Source organism: Perca flavescens, chromosome 1 (assembly GCF_004354835.1).
Source record: "Perca flavescens isolate YP-PL-M2 chromosome 1, PFLA_1.0, whole genome shotgun sequence".
Classification (NCBI taxonomy): Eukaryota; Metazoa; Chordata; class Actinopteri; order Perciformes; family Percidae; genus Perca; species Perca flavescens.
In genome coordinates, this window is record NC_041331.1 from 8,614,301 (window position 1) to 8,626,779 (window position 12,479).

General features: G+C 45.7%; 1 protein-coding gene across 3 annotated transcripts in view; it reads left to right on the forward strand.

Moving 5' to 3' along the window:
- Positions 1-12,479, forward strand: part of adamts17 (ADAM metallopeptidase with thrombospondin type 1 motif, 17) — a 157,053-nt gene that overhangs the window by 53,521 nt on the left and 91,053 nt on the right. For all 3 annotated transcript variants that reach the window (XM_028576079.1, XM_028576088.1, XM_028576099.1), the window contains one exon: positions 1,253-1,410. In XM_028576079.1, coding sequence (XP_028431880.1) covers positions 1,253-1,410 — 158 coding nt within the window. The remainder of the gene's footprint in view (positions 1-1,252; positions 1,411-12,479) is intronic.

The following is a 12,479-nucleotide window of genomic DNA, read 5'->3' on the forward strand; positions in this document are numbered from 1 at the left end:
GGCGTGGTTAACGTGTAGGGGGCAGTATTACATCATAAGTTTCATGTAAATCGAATGATGTTTGTCATTTAAGGCTGATTTCCTGTTGCCAGCAGGGGGTGCTATAACCAGAAGTCAATTTTGACTGATGTCCTCAGTAGGGCTGGGCGAAATGGAGAAAATCAGATATCGCAATATTCTTGTCCTAATACCTCAATGTCAATATTGTGCCAATATTATAGTTGTTGGCGCTTTAATAAAATATCTTCACAATGAGATTTAAGATAAATTAAAACTGTAAGCAGCGTTGGATGGGCCCTCGCTCCTCTGCGTGCGTCGGGGTTACTGGTGACCACAAATCGTCACCAATGAAAAGGGAACTCCCTGCTGAGTTCAATGATACCTCACACAAGACACGTCATACAGGTCATTAGCTGTGAAACAGGGCGTGGCTAAAGCATAGGGGGCAGACCAAACCATGAACAATGAAAACGAAACACTCTGAGTTCAATGATACCTCATTTCCTGTTGCCAGCGGGGTGCGCTATGACCAAAAGTCAATTTTGGCATGTAGTCCTCAGGCCTGGACCCTTGTCAAACGTGAGAAATTTCAGGCAGATATGACAATGTACACTAAAGTTACAAAAACGTCTTCGTTCATCAATAAATGCTCAAAATGACACACCATTTGACGAAAAGTTTTCTTTTAATAACTTTTCATCATTGAGTCTTTAGATAATAAAGACCAAATTTGAAGTTGATCGGAAGAAATCTCTCAGAGTAGTTTGTTAAAGTATAGCACCTATAGTTTTGAGCCTACTTCCTGTTGCCAATAGGGGGCGCTATGACTTTCAGCCAATTTGTCCGGTAGATGTCCTCAGGGTTAGAGTCTTATGAATCCTGAAAGGTTTCGAGCCAATTGGACAATGTATTGGGGGGGGGTTGCGATCTCCACTTTTGTGCAAAATTTAAATTTTGTACAATTTGTGCCTTTTCTGCATCAAGTTATGGTGCAAATGTCTTTATTTATGTAAATTATAATAGGTTTTTGGGGTGGGTTGCACTAGCCAGTTTTGATTATTGGGGAGGGGGGGTATTTTATAGTGGACTATATAGTGAATGAAATTAACCCCTGAGAATTCAAACACCACTTCAAAATGGCAAACACACTATATAGGGAAGTATTTCCGTGATAGGGAACGGTTTCCAGCACAGCATATGTGACAAAAAACCATGATGGATGAAGTGAATCTGCTTTGAATCTGTTGTTCAGGAGAAGCTAAAGGTGGGCCATCATGGAGAAAGGTCTCTGGAGAGCTTCTGTCATTGGCAGTATCAGGAGTTTGGGGGGCCCCGGTACCTCGGCACCAACCACGTTCCTGGGGGAAGGGATGACATCCCACCAGTGGATACTGCTGTGCTGGTCACCAGGTATGTAGCCAGCTCTTCCTCGGCTGAATGGATCCTAATGAATGCTACATGTATTAAACGTGGTCTAAGCCCTCTTGCTTGGGCGGCTATAAAGAATAGGGCTGTTACTTTTTCAAGTATGAATGAAATTAATTTGAAATATTTTGAAACACTACCTACCTGAACTAACTCGAAACAAGGTTGTTGTTTTGGTTGTGATTAGATATCCAACATGGCTTGCTCCTTTTCTCCAGTTCATATTATCAAATTTGTAATTTCCCCCCATGTTCATATGTTTATTTTTTAATAAAAAGTGAGCTTACTCAGGGAACACAGGTCGTACAAGTGAGTGGAGTATGTGATTACATGCAGATCAGTAATCAGATTTCTTCCCCTAACCTCAAATGTTACTTTTCTTTTTTTTTTGTGTATCTTAGTTTGACAGACTGACTGCGGTGAGAGGATTTTCCTCACAGTGCCAATGTGTCTAATTTTTTTTTTTTTTACCAATAGTCCAATTTTAAGCAGTGGGAACCAATTTATTTGGACTCCTAGATGTTTCTTTCTGTTGGTGTAGTTTCCATCCATCCATCTTCATCCGCTTATCCAGTGTCGGGTCGCGGGGGGAGCAGCTCCAGCAGGGGAACCCAAACTTCCCTTTCCCGAGCAACATTAACCAGCTCCGACTGGGGGATCCCGAGGCGTTCCCAGGCCAGGTTGGAGATATAATCCCTCCACCTAGTCCTGGGTCTTCTCTGAGGCCTCCTCCCAGCTGGACGTGCCTGGAACACTTCCCTAGGGAGGCGCACAGGGGGCATCCTTACCAGATGCCCGAACCACCTCAACTGGCTCCTTTCGACGCGAAGGAGCAGCGGCTCTACTCCGAGCTCCTCACGGATGACTGAGCTTCTCACCCTATCTCTAAGGGAGACGCCAGCCACCCTCCTGAGGAAAACCATTTTGGCCGCTTGTACCCTGGATCTCGTTCTTTCGGTCATGACCCAGCCTTCATGACCATAGGTGAGGGTAGGAACGAAAACTGACCGGTAGATCGATAGCTTTGCCTTCTGGCTCAGCTCTCTTTTCGTCACAACGGTGCGATAAATTGAATGTAATACTGCACCCGCTGCGCCGATTCTCCGACCAATCTCCCGCTCCATTGTCCCCTCACGCGCAAACAAAACCCCAAGGTACTTGAACTCCTTCACTTGGGGTAAGGACTCATTCCCTACCTGGAGTAGGCACTCCATCGGTTTCCTGCTGAGAACCATGGCCTCAGATTTAGAGGTGCTGATCCTCATCCCAACCGCTTCACACTCGGCTGCGAACCGATCTAGTGAGTGCTGAAGGTCGCAGGACGATGATGCCATCAGGACCACATCATCTGCAAAGAGCAGCGATGAGATCCCCAGCCCACCGAACCGCAACCCCTCCCCACCCCGACTACGCCTCGATATCCTGTCCATAAATGCTACAAACAGGATTGGTGACAAAGCGCAGCCCTGGCGGAGGCCAACCCTCACCTGAAACGAGTCCGACTTACTGCTGAGAACCCGGACACAGCTGTCACTTTGGTCGTACAGAGATTGGATGGCCCTGAAAAGAGACCCCCTCACCCCATACTCCCGCAGCACCTCCCACAGTATCTCCCGGGGGACCCGGTCATACGCCTTTTCCAGATCCACAAAATACATGTAGACTGGTTGGGCATACTCCCAGTGAGAGTGAGAGCTGGTACGTTGTTCCACGACCAGGACGGAATCCGCATTGTTCCTCTTCAATCTGAGGTTCGACTATCGGCCGAACCCTCCTTTCCAGCTCCTTGGAGTAGACTTTACCAGGGAGGCTGAGAAGTGTGATACCCCTGTAATTGGCACACACCCTCTGGTCCCCCTTTTTAAAAAGGGGAACCACCACCCCGGTCTGCCACTCGTTTGGCACTATCCCAGACTTCCATGCAATGTTGAAGAGGCGTGTCAACCAGGACAGCCCCTCCACACCCAGAGCCTTGAGCATTTCTGGACGGATCTCATCAATCCCAGGGGCTTTGCCACTGTGGAGTTGTTTGACTACATCAGTGACTTCCACCTGGGAAATTGACAATGATCCCCCATCATCCTCCAGCTCTGCCTCTAACATAGAGGGCGTATTAGTCGGATTCAGGAGTTCCTCAAAGTGCTCCTTCCACCGCCCTATTACCTCCTCCTTGAGGTCAACAGTGTCCCATCCTTACTGTACACCGGTGTTCGTGGGTTACCGCCCCTTGAGGCACCTAAGACCCTAAGACCACAGCTCCTCGCTGCAGCTTCAGCAATGGAAACTTTGAACATTGTCCACTCGGGTTCAATGCCCCCAGCCTCCACAGGGATGCACGAAAAGCTCCGCCGGAGGTGTGAGTTGAAAGTCTGTCGGACAGGGTCCTCCTCCAGACGTTCCCAATTTACCCGCACTACCCGTTTGGGCTTACCAGGTCTGTCCAGAGTCTTCCCCCTGACCCAACTCACCACCAGATGGTGATTAGTTGACAGCTCCGCCCCTCTCTTCACCCGAGTGTCCAAAACATACGGCCTCAGATCAGATGAAACGATTATAAAATCGATCATTGACCTTTGGCCTAGGGTGCTCTGGTACCAAGTACACTTATGAGCATCCCTATGTTTGAACATGGTGTTTGTTATAGTCATTCCATGACTCGCACAGAAGTCCAACAACAAACAACCACTCTGGTTTAGATCAGGGAGGCCGTTCCTCCCAATCACGCCTCTCCAGGTGTCTCCATCATTGCCCACGTGTGCGTTGAAGTCCCCCAGCAGAACAATGGAGTACCCCACTGGAGCCCCATGCAGGACTCCAGTCATGGTCTCCAAGAAGGCCGAATACTGGTGCGCATATGCACAAACAACAGTCAGAGTTTTCCCCCCCACAACCCGCAGGCATAGGGAGGCGACCCTCTCGTCCACCGGGGTAAACTCCAATGCAGCGGCGCTCAGCCGGGGACTTGTGAGTATCCCCACACCCGCCCAGCGCCTCACACCCTGGGCAACTCCGGAGAAGAAAAGAGTCCAACCCCTATCCAGGAGTATGGTTCCAGAACCGAGACTGTGCGTAGAGGTAAGCCCCACCAGATCTAACCGGTAGCGCTCCACCTCCCCCACCAGTTCCAGCTCCTTCCCCCACAGAGTGGTGACATTCCACGTCCCCAGAGCCAGCGTCTGCTGCCCGGGTCTGGTCAGTCGAGGCCCCTGACCTTCACTGCCACCTGTGTAGCAGCGCACCCGACCCCAGCGGTTCCTCCCACAGGTGGTGTGCCCATGGGATGGAGAGGGAGTTGCCACGTTGCTTCTTTGGGCTGTGCCCGACCGGGCTCCGTGGCAAACCCGGCCACCAGGCGCTTGCTGACGAGCCCGCCATCTGGGCCTGGCTCCAGACGGGGGCCCCGGGCTTCCTCCGGGCAGGGTAACCTAGGGAACCATTCTTTGTCTGGCCCCTCCCCTGAGACCACTTTGCTTTGGGAGACCCTACCAGGAGCACACAGCTCCAGACAACACAGCCCTCAGGTTCATATGGACACACAAACCTCTCCACCACGATAAGATGATGGTTCCCGGAGAGGAGTAGTTTCATTAGTTATTTTGATTATTTTGAATACCAGGTCTTGCTTCATGTGATTAGCTTCTTCCAGCTGCTCAGGTTTACTTTACCTGTTTGAAGTCTTTGTCATGTACTTCCTGTATACATGGCCAAGAAATCAGCACTCTCCCAGAGGAATCTAACTGGGGAAATTGGGCTTCTCTGATCCTCTAACCAGATTTCAGAAACCAGGTTTCTCATTTATGTGACGTATAAGATATTGGCGTACTGATAAAAGATTGCTGTGGTTCAGAGGTAGAGTGGGTCATCCCTTGGCCGCAAGACTGGCGGTTTGATCCCAGGTTCCTCCGGCCACATTTCAAAGTGTACTTGAGCATGACACTGAACCCCAAAGTTGCTCCCTGGACGCATTATGTGGCTGTCCACTGCTCCTAATGCTCCTAATAGTGAGATTGCATTTCACTACATTGTACTGTCAGTTGAATGTGACGAATAATACACTTTCTTCTTCTTCTGACAGCATGTCAAGTTGGAACATATTACCACTCCATTTAACACAGATTACAAGTTGAAATTTTTAAATTTAAAAAGAGTAAAATTAGCAATTAGTCAAAAAGTAATCATCCTTAACTGCATATGATAGTGTGGATGTGAATATGGGGATTAGGAAGGTACATATTCAATTATTAGCAATTTATCAAAGATGTTTTATCAATATTAAAAAAAGTTATGAATATATGTATTCATAACTTTACCAAATTGACAAACAATCAAAACGGGGCACCACCCTGGAATCAGCGACCAATAACTAACTGAACAGTCTAATAGGTGGTGTTCTCTTGGAAAATACAGATCTTAATTAATTTGATCATTTTGTCCAACACAGAGCCACAAGGTAACGGTCTTGTTACGGTGCTGTGGTTCGAGTGACGAACGGAAGGTTTATTATCTTGCTTGTACTGTAACTAACTTCTCTGCGGTTGGAGATAGCAGTGTAGCATTACAGTTTCACTAAGCTACAGTATCAAAGAGACTATCAATAAGTACGGTGATCCAGTACATTCACAGCAATAAATTGGACTCAGTGGTCACAATCATATTAATCGTAAGACATTTGCAACATTAGCATTTACTAATTAATAACACATTTAATGTAGTAACAAGTTGCAGCAATAGCGGTTACTGACATTAATTCAACTTCGCCCTACGTCAAGTGCTTTTTTGACAGCCGACAAATGACCAGCGGAGTAGCCACCCCTGTCATTTCCATAACAACAAGAAAAAATGGAGTCGGAGCACAGCGAGTTATGTGATATGACCGGGTGCTCCCTGTACAGGGAACTCACTTTGCTTTATGTAACGTTAGCAGCATCTCTCTCTCTCTCTCTCTCTCTCTCTCTCTCTCTCTCTCTCTCTCTCTCTCTCTCTGTTCTTTCTCTGGCTCGCTCCACCGCTTTATCTAACATTAGCACCGGTCCACATAGCGCTCTAGCTAAGATACTGTAGCAGTAGCTGTTGTTATAGCAACAAAAGGCACCCTCGGCTGCGTTTTGGAATAAAAACGCTGCCAGCTTCTTTTTTTTCACTACAAAAGCGCCCTAATCAACTTTTTCTTGTCAAAAAAGATGCCAAGTGTGAACATAGCCTAAGTCCCTGTCCTGCACCTGACTCGGTGGAGTCTCATGTGTAATCACTCCTTCCTCCGCCTGTCAGCTCTCCATCCTCCTCCTTCATTCCCAATAGGGCATAGTCTGGCACAACATGACACATTCCTAATTTGGGATTAGCTATTATTACCTGCTGGGAGGGGGGAGTGGGTAAAAGGAGTCCTTTTCTTTAAATGAGTACTCATGTCTGCTGTCAGATCCGATCCTGTCTCCTCTCGAGGAGAGGGATGAGGGCATAAACACAGTGGCCTTTTGTTACAGAGGTGGTTTGTTATAAACCCCCCCCCGCCACCACCTCTGTCATAAAGCGCCCTGTGTTAGGACAGTATCATTCAGGTTTCACATCTGCTGGATGGGTGAGGAAGGGGATGCTGCAGCAGTCAGGGTGAGAGCAAGGCGGCATTCAGGCAAATTAAAGCATGTCGCAGCGCTCTCAGGTTTCCTGTAGCGCACGCTCGTTCACCGGCCTTTGTGTGTGCCTATATTGCCGCTCTGCTGTACTGTAGTGGATATGGATGACACACCTGCGGTGAGTCTCTACAGCTTATTGACTGCCTCTTAGAGAGTGAGATAACAATATATCTCTGGCCTCTGGATGATTTCATGTCACTCACAAGATTAGAGCTGCTCTACATGAAAAGACATTTAGAACATAATACCTTAGACTTGGTTTGATGAAAGGTTGACATTTCCATACATTTTTTTAAAATGTCATCTATAAAATGTTGCAGAAGCAGTAGTCTTGCATTGCCAGACCTTCCTCCACAGTGCTGCGGAGGAAGGTCTGGCTAGTCCACAAAAACATTCTGGGATGGGAGAAAAACGTGCTCTGGTTTAATGACATTTCCTTTAGCCAGTCACAATCGTCTTGGGTGGCGCTAAGCGGGAAGGAACTTGTTTTGGTGGAACATGTGTACATTCAAAAGTTGTTTTAGTTGTGCAACAGAAAACTCAGATTGGACAGATAGTCTAGCTAGCAGTCTGGATTTACCCTGCAGAGATCTGAGGAGCAGTTAACCATAGTCCTCATAAATCCAACAAGGCACAACACCTTGATGCCCCAGAAAAATACCTTAATAGTGCTTATAAGGCACACAAATTGTGGGCCGAAAACATTGTGTGCCTTATATGTGCTATTAAGGTGTTTTTTCGCAGCAGTAAGCGGTTGTGCGGAGTTTAACATGGGTAACATCATCACATGCAAAATATTTATACTTATATATATTAACTATTATTAGAGCAGTTTACATTTATGCAGTGGATTAGTGTGTACCTACTTAGCCTCTTGACTTGCCATGTGTAGAGGTTCTCCTGTATATTTTTTTTCCATCATCTGTTTTCTAAATCAATCGTCCTTTCCAACCCTGTTTCACCATCTTTCTTTCCTTTCTCTCTCATTTTCCTTCCTCCTCCCCTCTGCTGTGCATTTTACACGTGCAGCTGAAGCCCTCTATGTCTGTTTATCCCCAGCTCCTTCACAACGGGCTTTAGATCCAGTTAAATGTTGTTCCCATGTCCAGCTGATCAAGCGCTGGAGTCTAGGAAAGCTGCCAGTTCTGACTGCCGTTCCCCAGCTATTAGAGGACAAAAGTTGAGTTGCACAAATTGGCTTAGTCTAACTGAGTTAAAGTGAAAAACAAAACTGAGAACAAAAAGAGAGCCAAAGACATGAGGTTCTTACAATTCGGTTACACATAATTTATAAAAATGTATACTCTTTAATTGATCCCCAATGGGGAAATTACAATTTACACTCTGTTGTTATTACACACAGGCCTAAAATACACACAGGTCCTTTTACATGCACTAATGGAGAGATATGGGCTGCTACTGCTGAACAGGCAACCTGAGTGGTTTATAGCCTCGCTCAAGGGCACCTTAGCAGCTATCAGTCTACCTATCTGCCTATCGGTAGCTATTATTATCTGTATCTGTAGCAAAAACTGCACTTTTAGTGGACGTAAATTAAAGGTGCCCAATTGCCCAATAACTTGCATTGTAAGTTATTGCAAAATGTTATTGTAAAATGTTATTGTAAAATGTGCGTACACATGGGTGAGATTCCTTAAATTTAGGCACATTTCCTTGTCAATTTGTTTTTACATAAATCCCTTAAAAATTCTGTACGCACCCTTTTTGTGTATGTACACAACTGTTTTAAATGAGGCCCCTGATCCTTTTAAAGCCTATATCAATAAACACATATACACAATTTGCTTAGCATAACATTTCATCAGAAACACACGTGCATGTTGACAGGCAGGTCTTGTTGAGGTCTGGTTCCCAGATGTGGACACCCAGCTGTTCACACCTAGCTGAGCACCCTCACACGTAAGTGGGAACCTCTCCCCCTCCCCTGTATCTCGGCACTACCAGGCTTGTAAAAACCGGCTGCTTTAAATGTTTAGGACTCAAAGTTTCCCCTCCATACCTGGCCTTTCCAGATCATTGTCTAATGGGTTGAAATGGTTACATCTTTCATTTGCCTCCCTCCTTTATTTGAAAATGATGCATCTGCACATTTGGTAAGAAGTGTAGGACTGTTTTGATAGACATGGCCGACACCAAATGTATTATTTACATTTATTTTATTTATCTGTCTTTCTTTCTTTGGGCCCTCTGCAGTCTTCTCAGTGGTTAGATTGGAGAGTTCTAACTGTGATTTGTCAGTTCAAAGTATGTTCAGCCGATATTCCAACTAGGGATGCAACAAATCCAGATTTTTGGGGTTCGGCCGAAGTAAACAACGTCCACAGCCTCTAAAATAGTTAAATGTGTAATCAAGGGTTTCTTATATCGTCTAGACTCAGGTTTGGCTTTAAAATAAAAACATGGGCTTCCAAATCCGGAACCAAGACGGCACTGCACGTCTCACTTTATTCCACCCCAACACAGTCAACCGTCAGTATATACAACACTTTATTCACTTCAGTTTTTTCCCGTCACAATAAAAGCTCTAGGTTTACTGTAACTTCCTCTTAACCTTCAACTGAGAGGTTACACAATAAAATACCTTAAATGCAACAACTTAATGATGAATTCACACACTCTTTTCACATCGTAGGAAAGCACATTGCTATCGCCAGATGAGTAACATTTTTGTTTGGCAAATTTTCGCTAACCAATGTATGATGAAGGCATGTTGGGTGGGTGAAATTAGAACGCTAACGTTAGCTAATGAGCAGCAGTTGCTCTGCTCCCACTGTAGGGAGACTCAGAGTATGGCTGCCAGCCCGGGAGAGGTACTGTCTGATTAACACAAGTTTTTAGCTGTGACTGTCCTTCCTTTGCCGTACCTGGGGTTGCTGCGTTTTGGCTGCGGCTCATATTCTTTCAGTTGTTTCATGTGCAGGTGTTTTGGCAGCGGCGATGTAGTGTGTTGTTTGGGGTCCTTGCCGCTGCGGGACAGGTAGCCGTTGCATGTTGGGCTCGGCTTGGGTCGCTTTCTTTTGGCTGGGGGTGCTGCCGGGCGGTACTTTTTTTTACTTTCTCACAGCCTACTGCATTGAACAGTCCAGCTACATTATGTCAACCAGCGTAGCGTGCGCAGTGCAAGCGTAGGGTTTGGTGGAAAAAAAATTCTAAGGTTCGGCCAAAACCGAACCACGTCAAAAAGCCCAATATTCAGCCTAATCCGAACCCGAAACCTGGATTCGGTGCATCCCTAATTCCAACAGTGCTCATCCTAGACTACCTCTCTGTTTCTATTGTGGTGTTTGAAGAAGAGCTTTGGTAATGTTAATTCTAGCTTGTTCTAGGCTGCATTATTGTGCAATTGACACTAAAACAGGAACCTGTTCCTATTTCAATCTGCACACATTGATATGCTTAACTTCCAGTTTCTTTTACCAATGACTTCTTCTCTTCTTATAACTGTTGCTCAGATGAATCGTTGTCTCGTTAAGCCCTTTAAATTGTCAGTCTGGTTGAACCATTGTACAGGGTTTTCTTCTCTATGTGAAAAACATTACTTCATTTGCAAACCATTCCCCGTAGATTATTTATATCCTGAACACTGTATTTCTACTGTTTTCCTACAAAAGATGAATTAGTTTTCCCCATGATCATAGAGTTGTAAAATCTATCTGTGACTGGGAGAGAAGTGTGAAAGTTTATTTGAATATCGTGTGAAATTAAACTCACCACTGAATTAATGAATGATCAGTTTTTGTTCGATAACATCTTTGCGCTCTGGTTGCCAACACCGCCCAGTCGATGGGAATCACTATAATTTAACCTTGCACGGCAGATGGATTCTCGCACACATCACGAGAATCGTAGGATCACATATCAAGCGGAAATCCATCTTGTCAGGCTTTCCACCTTACCGAACCAATCAGCGTCCGGTGAGGAGCTACTGGCAGCAATGGGTGTGGTTTAGGTTTGTGTAATGGCTGTGACTGTTGTCCGTTGACAGCTTCTCAGATGGTTTGTTACACAGAACCATCTGAGAAGCGGTTCTGTGTAACAAACCATCTGGCACATCAGCTTACTTATAGTCTCGCATTGCCAGACCTTCCTCCACAGCGCTGCGGAGGAGGGTCTGGCTAGTCCACACTAGGGCTGTCAAAATTGCTCAAAAATGACGTTCGAATATTTCCTCTAAAAAAAACACAGAATATTCTAACTATTCGAACATCTGGTTGTGCATGCATCCAAGGTGGCGCGCGATGTCAAAATGATGTAATATCCGGCCGGCGCGTCCGATTTATGGCGCTCGAGCCGAGGTCGCGCACGGCTCTTTTTTTTTTTTCAGCGGCGCGCGACAAAGTGGAAACAGGAGCCTGAATGAGTTCGCCGACAACCGGATGCCAGGACTCTCAGAGTGACTGCAGGTCTGTCTGGTAAACTTACTGGGTTAAGATGAGTTCTTTTATGGTGAATGAAAGGCTTGATCCCACCAAGTAGCTCATCCAATCAAATCGAAGCATTGACGGCAATGCTGCTGCCAGTTCTGCCGTTGTCAAGGGGGTAAGCTTCGCTTCAGAACGCGAACCTCCGGTGGCGCCATTTTGTTGCTACGAAGCGATCACCTCTTGTTAGCATTACACTGACCGCCATTTTTTTTTTACGTCACTTGACTGCGAATAACTTTACATCTGAAGCGTTTAAAGACTCTATTTGTCCATTGTTTATTTCTAAAGAAACACGACGATGTATAAAAGGCTCCATTACCTTGTACCTTACGTTATAGCTCCGTAGCAGACGTTTTTGTAAAAATAAGCTAACGATTGTGTCATAACCAAGTGACTTACTGTCGCACAGTAGAGGAATTACCGTATAGTACAGGAGAAGCTCGCAGGCAGTTTCGACTTACATGAGCTGTTTAGGTTTAATTACTAATGTTAACTAGCATGTTAGTTAGCAATAATTAGCCTGTGCTTATGTTATCTCCTTACATACACCTACGCTCTCCGTCTCTGTAAGATTGGAAATGATTGAGATTTCTCTTGGCACAGCTACCAGAAGACTTCACACTTTCAGACACGTTGCTCACGTCACATTTACGTTGTCTCTGTCAGTTGGAGGCTGCGCAGTAAAGCAAGAAATCACCGGAAAAGTGCTTCTAATAGCCTTCACTGGTCTCCGTTCAGAGCAACAGGGTCTATTGGTCCATTATATACTGTCTATGGTCGTTGTTTACCTTTTTCTTCTTCTTCTAGTCCGTAGAAAGAGCAGCGTCGGTAGCCTTTGCTCATTAACGCCACCGCTGTTCAGGAGAAGACTGCAGCTAGTGTCGCGAGCACCAGCGCAGGTATAAATAGTCACGGCGATCTCATGATGTCACATTTGTATGCGCCAGCTGGGCTGTTTTGCCCAGCTTTGTTTTTG